The sequence below is a fragment of the Grampus griseus genome (genome assembly GCF_964374135.1).
Source record: "Grampus griseus genome assembly, chromosome: 9".
NCBI lineage: Eukaryota > Metazoa > Chordata > Mammalia > Artiodactyla > Delphinidae > Grampus > Grampus griseus.
The window spans coordinates 68,863,439-68,879,855 of NC_139003.1; the positions used below are offsets into that span (position 1 = coordinate 68,863,439).

The following is a 16,417-nucleotide window of genomic DNA, read 5'->3' on the forward strand; positions in this document are numbered from 1 at the left end:
TCTTTCAGTTTGTTAATATGGTGTATCACATTGATTGATTTGCATATATTGAAGAATCCTTGCATTGCTGGGATAAACCCCACTTGATCATGGTGTATGATCCTTTTAATGTGCTGTTGGATTCTGTTCGCTAGTATTCTGTTGAGGATTTTTGCATCTATGTTCATCAGTGATATTGGTCTGTAGTTTTCTTTCTTTGTGACATCTTTGTCTGGTTTTGATATCGTGGTGATGGTGGTCTCGTAGAATGAGCTTGGGACTGTTCCTCCCTCTGCTATATTTTGGAAGAGTTTGAGAAGGATAGGTGTTAGCTCTTCTCTAAATGTTTGATAGAATTCGCCTGTGAAGCCATCTGGTCCTGGGCTTTTGTTTGCTGGAAGATTTTTAATCACAGTCTCAATTTCAGTTCTTTTGATTGGTCTGTTTATATTTTCCATTTCTTCCTCATTAAGTCTCAGAAGGTTGTGCTTTTCTAAGAATTTATCCATTCCTTCTAGGTTGTCCATTTTATTGGCATATAGTTGCTGTAGTAATCTCTCATGATTCTTTGTATATCTGCAGTGTCAGTTGTTACTTCTCCTTTTTCATTTCTAATTCTATTGAGTAGTCTCCCTTTTTTTCTTGATGAGACTGGCCAATGGTTTATCAATTTTGTTTATCTTCTCAGGGAACCAGCTTTTGGTTTTATTGATCTTTGCTATTGTTTCCTTCATTTCTTTTTCATTTATTTCTGATCTGATCTTTATAATTTCTTTCTTTCTGCTAACTTTGGGTTTTTTTGTTCTTCTTTCTCTAATTGCTTTAGGTGTAAGGTTAGTTTGTTTATCTGAGATGTTTGTTTCTTGAGGTAGGATTGTGTTGCTATAATCTTCTCTCTTAGAACTGCTTTTGTTGCAACCCATAGGTTTTGGGTTGTCGTGTTTTCATTGTCATTTGTTCCTAGGTATTTTTTTATTTCCTCTTTGATTTCTACAGTGATCTCTTGGTTATTAAGTAGTGTATTGTTAGCCTCCATGTGTTTGTATTTTTTACAGATTTTTTCCTGTAATTGATATCTAGTCTCATAACATTGTGGTCGGAAAAGATACTTGACAGGATTTCAATTTTCTTAAATTTACCAAGGCTTGATTTGTGACCCAAGACATGATCTATCCTGAAGAATGTTCCATGAGCACTTGAGAAGAAAATGTATTCTGTTGTTTATGGATGGAATGTCCTATAAATATCAGTTAAGTCCATCTTGTTTAGTGTATCATTTAACGTTTGTGTTTCCTTATTTATTTTCATTTTGGATGATCTGTCCATTGGTGAAAGTGGGGTGTTAAAGTCCCCTGCTATGATTGTTCTGTCAATTTCCCCTTTTATGGCTGTTACCATTTGCCTTATGTACTGAGGTGCTCCTATGTTGGGTGCCTAAATATTTACAATTGTTGTATCTTCTTCTTGGATTGATCCCTTGATCATTATGTAGTGTCCTTCTTTGTTTCTTTTAATAGTCTTTATTTTACAGTCTATTTTGTCTGATATGAGAATTGCTACCCCAGCTTTCTTCTGATATCCATTTGCATGGATTATCTTTCTCCATCCCCTCACTTTCAGTCTGTATGTGTCCCTAACTCAGAAGTGGGTCTCTTGTAGACAGCATATATACGGGTCTTGGTTTTTATCCATTTAGCCAGTCTATGTCTTTTGGTTTGAGCATTTAATCCATTTATATTCAAGGTTCTTATTGATATGTATGTTTGTATTACCATTTTCATAATAGTTTTGGTTTATTATTGTAGGTCTTTTCCTTCTCTTGTGTTTCCTGCCTAGAGAAGTTCCTTTAGAATTTGTTGTAAAGCTGGTTTGCTGGTACTGAGTTCTCTTAGCTTTCTCTTGTCTGTAAACATTTTAATTTCTGTGTCAAATCTGAATGAGATGCTTGCTGGGTAGGGTCATTTTGGTTGTAGGTTTTTCCCTTTCATCACTTTAAATATGTCCTGCCACTCCCTTCTGGCTTGCAGAGTTTTTGATGAAAGATCAGCTGTTAACGTTATGGGGATTCCCTTGTATGTTATTTGTTTTTCCCTGCAGCTTTTAATAATTTTTTCTTTGTGCTTACTTTTTCATAGTTTGATTAATATGTGTCTTGGTGTGTTTCTCCTTAGATTTATCCTGTATGGGACTCTCTGCACTTCCTGGACTTAATTAACTATTTCCTTTCCCATATTAGGGAAGTTTCCAAGTATAATCTCTTCAAATATTTTCTCAGTCCCTTTCTTTTTCTCTTCTTCTTCTCGGACCCCGATAGTTCAAATGTTGGTGCACTTAATGTTGTCCCAGAGGTCTCTGAGACTGTCCTCAATTCTTTTCATTCTTTTTTCTTTATTCTGCTCAGCAGTAGTTATTTCCACTATTTTATTTTCCAGGTCACTTATCTGTTCTTCTGCCTCAGTTATTCTGCTATTGATTCCTTCTAGAGAATTTAAAATTTCATTTATTGTTGTTCATCATTGTTTATTTGCTCTTTAGTTCTTCTAGGTCCTTGTTAAACGTTTCTTGTATTTTCTCCATTCTATTTCCAAGATTTGGGGTCATCTTTACTATCATTACTCTGAATTGTTTTTCAGGTAGACTGCCTATTTCCTGTTCATTTGTTAGGTCTGGTGGGTTTTTATCTTGCTCCTTCATCTGCTATGTGTTTTTCTGTCTTCTCATTTTGCTTAACTTACTGTGTTTGGGGTCTCCTTTTCGCAGCCTGCAGGTTTGTAGTTCCCATTGTTTTTGGTGTCTGCCCCCAGTGTCTAAGGTTGGTTCAGTGGGTTGTGTAGGCTTCCTGGTGGAGGGGACTAGTGCCTGTGTTCTGGTGGATGAGGCTGGATCTTGTCTTTCTGGTGGGCAGGACCATGTCCAGTGGTGTGTTTTGGTGTGTCTGTGACCTTATTATGATTTTAGGCAGCCTCTTTGCTAATGGGTGGGGTTGCGTTCCTTTCTTGCTGGTTGTTTGGCATAGGGTGTCCAGCAGTGTAGCTTGCTGGTTGTTGAGTGGAGCTGGGTCTTAGCGTTGAGATGAAGATCTCTGGGAGAGCTTTTGCCATTTGATATTCGTGGAGCTGGGAGGTCTCTGGTGGACCAATGTCCTGAACTCGGCTCTCCCACCTCAGAGGCACAGGCCTGACACCCAACTGGAGCACCAAGACCCTGTCAGCCATACGGCTCAGAAGGAAAGGGAGAAAAAAAAAAAAAAGGAAGAAAAAAAGTAATAATAAAATAAAGTTATTGAATAAAAAATAATTATTAAAAAAAAGAAAAAAAAAGAAGAGAGCAACCATACCAAAAAACAAATCCCCCAATGATAACAAGTGCTAAAAATTATACTAAAAAAAAAAAAAAATCCCAAAACGGACAGACAGAACCCTAGGACAAATGGTAAATGCAAAGCTATACAGACAAAATCACACACAGAAGCATACACATACACACTCACAAAAAGAAAGAAAGAAAATAATATATATATTGTTGCTCCCTAAGTCCACCACCTCAATTTTGGGACGATTTGTTGTCTACTCAGGTATTCCACAGATGCAGGGTACATCAAGTTGATTGTGGAGATTTAATCTGCTGCTCCTGAGGCTGCTGGGAGAAATTTCCCTTTCTCTTCTTTGTTCACACAGCACCTGGGGTTCAGCTTTCGATATGGCCCCGCCTCTGCGTGTAGGTTGCCTTAGGGCGTTTCTTCCCTCCCCAGACAGGACGGGGTTAAAGGAGCAGCTGCTTCGGGGACTCTGGGTCACTCAGGCCGGGGAGAAGGAGGGGTACGGATGGGGGGTGTGCCTGCAGCAGCAGAGGCCGGTGTGACGTTGCACCAGCCTGAGGTGCGCCGTGCGTTCTCCCGGGGAAGTTGTCCCTGGATCCCGGACCCTGGCGGTGGCGGGCTGCATAGGCTCCCGGGAGGGGGGTGTGGAGAGTGACCTGTGCTTGCACACAGGCTTCTTCGTAGCTACAGCAGCAGCCTTACCGTCTCATGCCCGTCTCTGGTGTCCGGGCTCCTTTAAGCGGCTCTCTGAATCCCCTCCCCTCGCGCACCAGGAAACAAGGAGGCAAGAAAAAGTCTCTCGCCTCTTCGGCAGCTCCAGAGTCTTCCCGGACTCCCTGCCGGCTAGCTGTGGCGAACTAGCCCCTTCAGGCTGTGTTCACGCAGCCAAACCCAGTCCTCTCCCTGGGATCCGCCCTCCGAAGCCCGAGCCTCAGCTCCCAATCCCCGCCAGCCCCGGCAGGTGAGCAGACAAGCCTCTCGGGCTGGTGAGTGCTGGTCGCCACCGATCCTCTGTGCGGGAATGTCTCCGCTTTGCCCTCTGCACCCCTGTGGCTGCGCTCTCCTCCGCGGCTCCGAAGCGCCCCCCCCCCACTCCGCCACCCGCCGTCTCCGCCCGCGAAGGGGCTTTCTAGTGTGTGGACACCTTTCCTCCTTCACAGCTCCCTCCCACTGGTGCAGGTCCGTCCCTATTCTTTTGTCTCTGTTTTTTCTTTTGCCCTACCCAGGTACGTGGGGAGTTTCTTGCCTTTTGGGAGGTCTAAGGTCTTCTGCCAGCAATGAGTAGGTGTTCTGTAGGAGCTGTTCCACATGTAGATGTATTTCTGCTGTATTTGTGGGGAGGAAGGTGATCTCCACGTCTTACTCTTCCGCCATCTTGAAGGTCTCTCAGCTGCTTTTTCAAACAAGAATCCAGTCAAGGTTCACGATTACATTTGGTTGTTGTGGCAGATTTCTCTTTTAAAATAGTCTTGGGCTTCCCTGGTGGCGCAGTGGTTGAGAGTCCGCCTGCTGATGCAGGGGACACGGGTTCGTGACCCGGTCTGGGAAGATCTCACATGCCGCGGAGCGGCTGGGCCCGTGAGCCGTGGCCGCTGAGCCTGCGCATTCGGAGCCTGTGCTCCGCAACGGGAGAGGCCACAACAGTGAGAGGCCCGCGTACCGCAAAAAAATAAATAAATAAAAATAAAATAGTCTTAAATTTTTTCCATGACTTTTTGTAGGGACCAGGCCAGTTACATTATGGAATGCCTCAATTTGTATGATTGTTTCCACAAAGTATAATTCAACGTGTCTCTTTATCCCCTATATGTCCTATAGAATAGAAGTAATGTCTGGAGGACACGTTTTGGATGCAGAAGGCTATAGCGTAGAGCAGTGGTTGTCGAAGTGTGGTCCCCAAATCAGCAGCAGCAGCATCACTTAGTAATATGCTACAGATGCACATTCTTGCCCCAAACAACATCTACTGAATTAGAAACTCAGGGTGGACCCAGAAAGCTATGTTTTAACAAGCCTTTCAGGTGATTCTGATGCGTACTCCCACCAGAGAACAACCAATGTAGAGGCAAGAACGCAAGGTTTAGATCAGATTCTCCTGGATTTGAACACCAGCTCTGCTAGTAATTACAATTTTTATTTTGGACATGAATTTGCTTCACCTTTCTGTTTTTTAAAATGGGGGTAATATCTTCCTTTGGCTGTTAGGATGCTTAATATGCAAACCATTGCAACACCTGATCTGACACATATCAACTGCATGATAAGTTGGACTGTTCTCTTGGTCAGCCACTTCCTTGTTTTTTCTTTTAGTTCATGTAAAAGCTAATGCTCAAACTGAATGTTTACTGGATTAGTGGGGGTAAGCCATGCTGTGGTAGGAAAGGAATCTCGGGATAGAAAATCTCCACTCTTAAAAATAGCTAATACACCCAGTAACAAGCAATATATGGTAACTCCCATCTGTTTTTCAGGGCTAGAGAGTTTTTCAGGTGTGAGGAGGATAGCTGATTGCTACCTTTAGTGCTTTACATTTCTTTCATATCAAACCTCCAAAAACAAAATCAGGGAAGAAAGGATAGGGAGAGTATTTCATTGCATTTGACATTTTTTCTTCTTAATTCACATTCTTAATTCATAGAAAGGCTGACTATAAGCCTCCCCCAAATTGGCAGCATGACCGTAATCAATCTCCTCATTTTCTACAAACCAAACATATATAATAAAATTAATAAAACTCACTATGTAAGTTTTTAAAACTTGTGCCTTATAGTTTTTATAGTTTCTATATTTGTTCTTACTGTGACATGCACATTTAGGACTCTAAATTCTTTTATTGGAAATAAACTATTCTTGAAAATGTTTATAAAGTAATTGTAACACCACATTTTGATTTTATTATTCTTAACCCTAAAATGAGAAAGAAATCAATTGTATTCCAAATAGATTGAGAAGCAAGGACAACTTGAAGTTTCTTCAAATTTCAGGAACAAAATTAAAAGACACAATTGGAAGAAATATTTGCAATACATACAATAGGAAAAGTTAATGCCCATTATCTCGAAGGACTCCTATAAATCAATTTGAAAACTAGTCACAAAAGATACGGACATTTATAGAAGGAAAAAAATGTGATGTCTAACAATCAGCCTCACTAGTGAGCAAGTAAGTGCAAATTAAAACAATGAGATACCATTTTCATCCTGCAGGTAGGCAAACACTGAAAAGGTTGGTGAAGTTGAGGGGAGAAAAGAGCACAACTCATACTCTTCCAAGAAAGTTGAACCAGGGTAAACTGGTTCAACTTTCTTGGAAGGTCATATGGCATATGACAGTATCCACCCGTATATAAAATGTGCAACACATTCAACACAGCAATTAAATTTGAAATCTGTCTCCTACAGAAGTATTTGCACACATGAACAAAAATATATGTGTAAAGTGCTAATTGAAACTTTTTGTAATAGAAAAACAGAAAATCTAAATGGTCACTCATAGAATGTTAGCTTATGGCACATCCATACAATATGAACAATTGGATTTAGAATCATTCCGTGGTATATTTTGAGTACAAAAAAATATGTTGTGGAGTAATATAATGCAGAATAATGACAAAATTAGAATTTCGTCAGCAAACAAATCTTTGTGTATATGTATGTGCGTGAGTGCACGTGCATACGCACATAGGGGGCTGGAAACCTACATACAAAACTCTTAATGGTGATACTTCTGATATAAGGAATTGGACAGGTCAAAGGGAGATTTCACTTTTTACTATTTTCTTGTTTATATTCATCAAAAGTAAAATGTGAGCTTTTTGTAATTAAAAATGTAGAAAGAATCTGGGGAGATGAAAAAAGACATGGGAGACTTGGGTTAGCCACTTGTGAAGGGAACGATGCCTTGAACCCCTCTCCTAAGGCAGAGGCTGTGTGCTCCCTGCTGCCTGTGAGTTGGCAAGAGCTCAGACTGTGGGCTTTGCTGGCCCAACAGGTGCTGGTACATTCCATCACTAGCCTGGCACTGGGCCTTCTGGAGAGGAATAAACAAAGTAATGACAGTCTCTAGAAGATACCATAAGAAATCCAAGCTTTGAGGACTAGCCTTTGAGCTCCAAAGCTAGGTAAGATATAGATTCTTGTGATCTAGGATTTGTTTATTTTGTGTCTTTGAAGTTAATGCCAAGAATCCAAGAGGTTTAAACTGCCCTAAATATTTTTTCCTCATTTGGTCTATTAGTCCATTTACAGATGCATGTGCCTATCTGAAAAAAGAAAACGGATCCGTTTCCGCACATGAGACTGAGTATCTTAATTATAAAAATTTCCATTTGGATTCCGTTGGTAACTAAATTGATTGAGCATTTTGTTCTCAGAGTTTTGAGACGTGTATTGTATTAAAGAATTTGCCTTAAAACCTTAGACACACCTAAGGCACTATATCTGAAAGAAAATTTGAGTTTGAGGTTAGGTATCACGGCAATTTTGACCGATTGAACTATTTATCTAAATGATTGCTCAAAAACCAGAGAGCTATGCTCTAGACTTTTTCCTTTATAGCATTATTTCATTGTTTTAAAATGTTGACTAAACATTTGAAAAATACTAATTTAGAATTTTTCTTTTAGACTTTGCATTTGCGAATAATGTAGACAAGTAAGTGATTTTTAAACTTTACTTTTCTTACCAGATTATTTCATAATCGTGTTGATTCCCTAGATTATTCCCATTTCCCAAAATGGATTTTAATGGGTTAAAAAAATGACTAACTCTTCAATAGATCAGAAAAATTGCTGTCTTCCTGTGATATATGAGTTCAAACTATGTATTCATATTTGACATATTTAGATTTTTTAATATTATTATTATAACCTAAAATAAATGAAAATGTGGGGTGAGGTGGAGGGAGAAGTTAGACAAAAAAGTTAAAAAAGAAAAAGACAAAATCTTGAAAGTAAGCATAGAAAAAAAACCTTAAGAATTACCTGATATTGTAAATGAAGGTCTTTACTTCTTTGTTTACTGTTCCCCTAAATATGTTCAGTGAGAGCAATTATTAACATTTTATATTCACTGGAATTTACATTTTCAAAAGAAATAGTTCATAAACTATGAAAAACATTAAATTTATGAATATTGATGAATTTTAAAATCATCATTCTGTTTTAATATTGCACTTAGGAATTTTTTCTTTGGATTCAGTCTTGAAAAACAGTATCTCCAAGCACTTTTACAAAATATAGTATAATATAGAGTTATATAATAATTAACTATTATTAATAATAATTATAATTAAAAGTTATAATAACTTTTCAATAAAATGTACATAAGATACTAATATGCATATGATATCTATATATATTTTTTAATCATTTCATTTAACCACTGATTTGAAATATGAATGCTTGAATATGTGAGACCTATTATAGCTGATCCCAAATATATTGACTCTATTTTTAAAATAAACAATATATACAATATAATATGGTGTTACTTGTCCTGAAAGTCATTTGTCAGTAGGGCCCAAAAGTTATTTGTCAGTGGTACTACACTACAGATAAACGAAAAATATGGCACTGATTCACTTAAATTAAACATTGGTCTAACTGATTTTTTTTCTGACATAATTGCCATTTTTTCAGAACTATGTTTGATGACCCAGAAGATGCTGTTTTTGTAAGGTCCTTGAAGCGATCGGCAATGGCTATTACCTCTCTGAACTGGGACACAGTTCCAACACGAGAGGAAAAATACCTTGAAGAGAAAGACACAGAACCTGTCCAAATGCTCACAGTTACACTGAGATAATCCTTGGGGTTTCTAGAAATCCTAGTAGTTTTCAGTTATACATTAAACTTTTCTGTGATTAGCATATTATATATTTATTGTGGTATTATTTGAAACATTTGAATGTAAACAGAAACACCAAGGAAAAATAATTCCTACATTTTGTTTCTTTTGAAGTAAAACATGTATATAGAAATGTATACAAGTCATAAGTGTTTTGCTCAAAAAAATTTCCAAAAATGAACATGCTCATGTAACAGGCATCCTAGATCAAGAAATGGAACCTTACCAGCACTCTAAAAACCTCCTCATTCCTGTTACCAGTCCAATGACCTATTACTATCCACCCATCCTCCTGATTTCTAAACCATATATTTATTGTGTCTGTTTTTGAAAGGCATATAAATGGAATCATAGAAGTTGAATTATTTTTTTCTGACTTCTTGTACTCAACATTATAAAATTGTAAAATTGACCATGTTGTTGCCAACAGCAATAATTCCGTTGTTCTCATTGCTATATAGTATTCCATTGTATGACTACACCATATTGTATGACTTTCACTCTCACCTTTGGAGGCACATGCCAGTTCTGGGTGTGGGTTTATGATCTGTGGTTGGCCTACACCAAAGCACTCTGCTAGAGGGAAGGGAAAACAGAAAAGCTTTCAGCAGTTGCCTTGTGCTGAGACACAAAACCGGACATGTAAGGTAACCCAAAACGCATTGCTGATCTTCACCAGCTAAGCTAAAGCGCTAGATCTAAAGCTTATAAAAAGCAGAAGGGGGCTTCCCTGGTGGCGCAGTGGTTGAGAGTCCGCCTGCCGATGCAGGGGACACGGGTTCGTGCCCCAGTCCGGGAAGATCCCACATGCCGTGGAGCGGCTGGGCCCGTGAGCCATGGCCGCTGAGCCTGTGCGTCCAGAGCCTGTGCTCCGCAACGGGAGAGGCCTGTGTACCTCAAAAAAAAAAAAAAAAAAGCAGAGGGACATTTCCCCTTATCTGTTGGTGCCTAGACACTATCACACTGTACCACAGACACACTGGAGAAGTGGGGCTGAAATCAAAAGAAGCAAGAGATGAAAACCCTAGAGGGAGTAGTGAACGGTCACTGAGAATCAGTGATCTCCTTCCCCCTGTGGGCACTTGTGATTCTGTGCACAGCCAGAATCTGCAAAGTCCGGTATGGTCCCTGGCAGAAGGTTGCAGCTGAGGAGAAGAAAAAGTTAGGTATTGATGTAGATGAGTGGCTGATATTAAGGAAAAATGATGGTGTGTTGCTTCCAAGATTAGGTCATAGAAAGAATCAAAGTCTTCTCTTCCTCTCTCTCCTTATCACTTACTCTGCAGGAAGCCAGCTGCCACGTCATGAGGACACTTACACAGTCCTCTGGAGAGACCCATGTGGTGAGGAACTGAGGCCTACTTCCAGAAGCAAATAAGGAACTAAGTCTTCTGCCAACAACCAAGTGAGTTGCAAGCCATCCTCCAGACCCAGTTAACTACCTTTCAAGCAGATCTTCTAGATCCAGTTTAAGCCACAGATGACTGCAGCCCTGGCTGCAAGCTTCACAGCACCCTCCTGAGAAACCCCAAGCCAGAACCACCCCATTAAGCTGCTTCTATTTCTGGCTGCAGAAGCTGTATGAGATAATGCTTATTGATGCTTCAAGCTGATAAATTTTGGGGTAATTTACTACGTAGTAATAGATTAGTAATACAATAACCCAGCCTAATCCATGGTGCTAGAAGTGTTTGTTGTAAGCAAGGATGCCTTGTGAAGCCCCTGTCAAGCTGAGAGGTATCACAGTGAAGTCTTCAAGGGTCATACGGAAGCAGAGCGCTAGTTACTGGTCAAATAGTAGTTTCTAGGCATGCTACTGCATGCTAGAACTGGGAGCCTGAATTGAACTCATCATGAACTGAGTACCATTAGACCCACCAAGCAATAATGTTGGGCAGGTAAAGCAACAATCCATTTCATGATGGAAATGGTATATGTTGGCTCAGATTTAAGGTGGCTCATAAACTGCATAAGCAGTATTAATTTTTAATTAGATTGCAGTAAATTGAGGATGCGATATTGTAATCTCCAGGTTAACCGCTAAAAGAATAGAAAAAGAATGTGTAGTCTTATATTTTATTTTATACATTTATTTATTTTATTTATTTATTTTTGGCTGAGTTGGGTCTTCGTTGCTGCGTGTGGGCTTCCTCTAGTTGTGGTGAGCAGGGGCTACTCTTTGTTGCGGTGCACGGGCTTCTCATTGCAGTGGCTTCTCTTGTTGCGGAGGATGGGCTCTAGGCGCGCGGGCTTCAGTAGTTGTGGCACGCAGGCTCAGTAGTTGTGGCTCACGGGCTTGGTTGCTCCGCGGCATGTGGGATCTTCCTGAACGAGGATCAAAACCGTGTCCCCTGCATTGGCAGGCGGATTCTCAACCACTGTGCCACCAGGGAAGCCCTGATATTTTATTTTTAATCCCACAATTACTGAAAAGGATGAACAATTTATTCCAATTACAAAAATATGGCTAACAAATTTTACTTAATCTCCTTTTTAGAGAACTAATGGAAATATATCTCATTTGTACAAAGAAAAAGATTTGCTTTAAAATGCGCTCCTCAATACTAGGCACTTTTTGTTCAAGAAAGAAGGGCTACTAGTGGTCATGATTGGAAAACATTATATTAAATACCATTTGCAGAAGAGCACAAAACAGAAGACATGGTCCTTACTTAAGTAATCTAAAACTCTACCAAAATTGAACACACAATTGAGAGGGTGTTTTTAATTAAGTTCTTAGTTTTAAACAACAAAGACCCATTCAAATGGGCTCAAGAGAAAGCACATTTATTTCAGGATCCATCAGATGATCTTATAGCTAAGAAACAGAAAACACTGATACATAGATTTGTGGAGGGTTGTGGTTTCAAGCTGAGGCTCTGGAATCAGACACATCTAGCTTAGCTCTTCCACTTACCAGTTATGTTACTTGGACAAGTTAGTTAATCTCTAGGCTTTGATTTCCTCTTATTTAAAATAATAATAATAGTTACTTCATAGAGTCTCAAGGATTAAGTTAGATCATGTATGTAACAGGTAGAGTGGCTTTCGCAAAGAAAGTGCTCAATACATGTCGGCTGTTAGAGTTGACCCTTGAACAACTTGGGTTTGAACTACTCGGGTCCACTCATATGCAGATTTTTAAAAATAAATATGTAGCACAGTACTACACGCTCCACAGCTGGTTGAATCCACAGATGTGAAACTGACAATATGGAGGACTGATTGGGAAGTTATACTTGGATATCGAGGAGAGTGGGCACCCCTAACCTCTGTGTTGTTAAATAGCAGTTGTGCCCCTTAGGAACTATACCTACCATCATAGAATGATGAATGTTTGTGTCCCCTCAAAATTTTTACATTGAAATCTAATTCCCAATGTAATAGTACTTGGAGGTAAGGTCTTGGGGAGGTAATCAGGTCATAAGGGCGGAGTCTCATGAATGGGATTAGCATGCTTCTAAGAGGCCAGAGAGCTAGACTGCCTTTTCTGACATATGAGGACACAGCAAGGTGGCCCTCTGTAAACCAGGAACAGGACACTCACCAAGAACTTGACCATGCTGGTACCCAGATCTCAAACTTCCAGCCTCCAGAACTGTGAGAAATAAATGTTTCCTGTTTCAACCACCCTAATCTATGGTAATTTGTTTTAGCTGCTCAAACTAGGGCACCTAGTCTGTTAGGGTTCTTCAGAGGAACAGAATCAATTGGGTGCATGCATATATAGAGAGAGCAAGTTATTTTAAGGAATTGCCGCATGGCATCGTGGAGGCTGGCAAGTCCAAAATTTGTAGGGCAGGCTGGTGTAGACTTGAAATTTAGGTATGATGTGATATTTCAGTTTTTTTTTTTTTTTTTTTTTTGCGGTATGCGGGCCTCTCACTGTTGCGGCCTCTCCCGTCACGGAGCACAGGCTCCGGACGTGCAGGCCCAGCAGCCATGGCTCAGGGGCCTAGCCGCTCCGCAGCATGTGGGATCTTCCCGGACCGGGGCATGAACCCGTGTCCCCTGCATCGGCAGGCGGACTCTCAACCACTGCGCCACCAGGGAAGCCCGATGTTTCAGTTTTGAGTCCCAAATCCACAGAGCAGGCATTTGTCTGCTGGAGCTTATTTTTGTCTGTAGTTGTTGGTGTTTCCATGTTGCTGGCTTCTTCCACCTCAAATCTGCTATATATGAGGCAAAAAAAAAGCCCAGAGAAAAAAACAAAGGGTCATTGCCTGGATCCTGCGGGGCCTAGCCAATCTGCCCTCTTCTGATTGTTTTATATATAATGTTTAGGGTTTTTAGTTTTACTTAGTACAAGGAATAAGGAAAAGTATGTCTACTCCATCTTCCCAGAAGCAGAAGTGTTCAGATTTTTTTTTAAAATATAGTTGAATTTGTTTCCTTTTGTGGCTTCTGAGTTTAGTGTCACATTTAGGAAGACCTTCTTCATGCCAAAGTCATTAAGAATTTTTTCATGGTTTCTTCTGGAATTGATAATTTTTTTCACATTTAAATCTTATCCATTTGGAATCATCTTGCGATTAAGTAGTTTTATGTGAGTTTATGAACTATCTAGCTACATTGCCCTGAATTGATCAATTACATAGCTACCTGATTTATTCTAGACAAATTAAGATCACCATTTAAAAAGATGCCTTTATTGATTTATAAAACTAGAACTTAGTCCTTAAAGGCCATAGAAACTAGGCTAAGAGCCACCTTTTGGCGGGGGTGGGGGCAGAATCTCCTGTTTATCTGCTAAAGTAATTATTATGAGAAGAAATTTTCTTTTTCTGAAATTAAGATCTTGCTTTTCATCTATGCAAATGATGCTGTAATATCGTCTTAATTTACATAAGCATGCATTAATCTCTATACAATTTCAAGCAAATACGAGGTTTTCCAAAATAAACATCAGTAAAGAGGTGCAGAAACACCTTGTACTGAGCTTCTTTTCCAACCAAAATAACTATAATCTAATCCAAAACTTGATGTGCCTTTGTACTTTTTCTAAGAGCATATAAATCTCAAAAATTTTAATTTATGTGCCTTCATTTTCCTTTGTTATATTTACGTATATTTAACTTTTGAAATTTGATCCCATTTGTTTTCTAGTTGTCAAGATGTATTACTGATTCTTTGTTTCTGATTTATAGAAAGCCAGATGAGAAATTTGCTCATTTAACCAAACCCCATAAACCCAGTGCAGAGCCCAGTGGATTCAACATTTTCCCCTCCTTTTATCCCTCTCTTGTCTGTGTCTGCTCAGTGGCTACATTCTCTCAGGTACCTCTACATGTCAGCTCTAGCAGCTCTGGAACTGAATCCCTGTAATTTATAATTGTCCCAAGGGAGAAACAAACAAACATCCTCCCTCTTTGGCTTCAGGAATGTAAAATTTCTGAAAAGTATCCTTATTGGCCTAGTTGTAAACCATGAGAACTGGAAGACATCTACCTCCCGCTCAAGAAGGGGACTGATTTGCTTCAGAAGCAGGGGAGATGATCCTAAGATAAAAACACTGCAAGAACATCTACTTTAAGAATTTCTATTAAGTTTAATATCCAATAATATTAAAACTCAAGTAAACTCATATACATCATGATGACTAAAATCACTCATCTTTTTAAGAGCCTAGGGATTATCTACCACATCCTGTAAAATAATGGCTTGTCTTCAGAGCTCTATTATTATCTTACATCTGCAGAGAAACTACAGTGATGGTAACATATTAAGAGTGTACAATGTTGTAGTCAAAACTGCAGACCTTGTTGAGTTCCAGTTCTGTATTTTTGGATACATTAGTAGACCTCTTTAGACTTTAGCCTCCTTATCTGTGTTATGGGGATAAAAATAAAGTCTACTTCATGGGATTGTTGTGAATATTAAACAAGATAACTTCAGGGATACAGTAACTTTCAGTGGTAGCTATTATTACCACCTATTGGATCAAAAAGCAGAATCCAATTTCCTAATAAACCCACTGGCTAATTTAATATTCTATTACATCTGCTCTAAGTATAAGACATATTGGAATAGTAAGGCTATTCTTATCCTTTAGGTCTATTTTTGTTTAAGAAGTTTCTTGATGGCATATTGAAAAACAAAACAAAAAAACGGGTAACACCTGTTTTGATGGTGTTATAATGGAAACATCTATTTTTGGTTATTTATGACAAAGGAAGGGAGTATAATGAGAACCAACCTCATTTCTCTTAAACTCCATCTTCTGACCACCCCCCTTTTTTTTTTTTTTTTTGCGGTACGCGGGCCTCTCACTGTTGTGGCCTCTTGCGGAGCACAGGCTCCAGGCACGCAGGCTCAGCGGCCATGGCTCATGGGCCCAGCCGCTCCACGGCATGTGGGGTCTTCCCGGACCGGGGCACGAACCCGTATCCCCTGCATCGGCAGGCGGACTCTCAAACACTACGCCACCAGGGAAGCCCAACCACCCCTTTCTTGAAATACATCCATGGAAATTTTGATATTGACATGGCTTATATCTAAAGTTCCCTTTGTCCAATTGGAAAGTTACTATTAATGCCAGTTGTAGCTTTGTTAGAGTTCTGATTCATATTAGCATTCATTTCAGTGAAGGGAAAATTACCTCTACGTTGCCTCATCTCTTGACTTTCCTATTCCCTTCTGCTGTTTCATAACCTTCCATGCTATCCAAAGACAGGGACCATGATGATACCACACACCCAGAAAATAATTAGAATCAGGGAACTCAGGTTAAAAAACATACTTGTGGAAGAGGAAGGCCTGGGAGGACTATTTTTCTGGTCAAAGATAAATGTTTATCAGTGTGTAGATTGAGGTACCTTGATGAGTGAAAGGAGGCTCATCATGATTGACAGGTTCAGGTAAAATCTGCCTGTAGAATTCCTACCCACTTAACTGTGATTTACTCACATGAAGTCTTCCTAGAGCAGCATGGTACAGGGTGTGCAGAAGATGTATGTGTTGGCACTGGGAGAAAAGTAACTGAGTGTAAGGAAGAGGAAAAGCAGCAAGACAGAAAAATCTAATCAGTGAAATGAGGCAAGAATTCTAGTCATTTTGATTTGCAATTGTGAATATTAAAATAATTATACTGTGTTCTCCAGTATTTGCTAAGTTTCCTAAAATGTTTTAAGTTCTCTAGTATTTCTTTAATATTTGCCACCCTCGACAGCAAAACACTATGAAACAAGATGTGAGGTGGCGATATCAGTAGGCACAATTTATTTTACAAATCAACACAAGAAACTTTGAAACACAGCACTATCTTCAGATCTCA

At 39.5% G+C, this 16,417-nt stretch overlaps 1 protein-coding gene across 1 annotated transcript in view; it reads left to right on the plus strand.

The window, feature by feature from the left end:
• Nucleotides 1-9,102, plus strand: part of LRRC72 (leucine rich repeat containing 72) — a gene marked incomplete at both ends in the record, with an annotated part of 49,541 nt that extends 40,439 nt beyond the window's left edge. Inside the window, 2 exons of the mRNA XM_082661708.1 lie at nt 7,923-7,950; nt 8,937-9,102. Coding sequence (XP_082517834.1) covers nt 7,923-7,950; nt 8,937-9,102 — 194 coding nt within the window. The remainder of the gene's footprint in view (nt 1-7,922; nt 7,951-8,936) is intronic.
• Between the last annotated feature and the right edge of the window lie 7,315 nt (nt 9,103-16,417).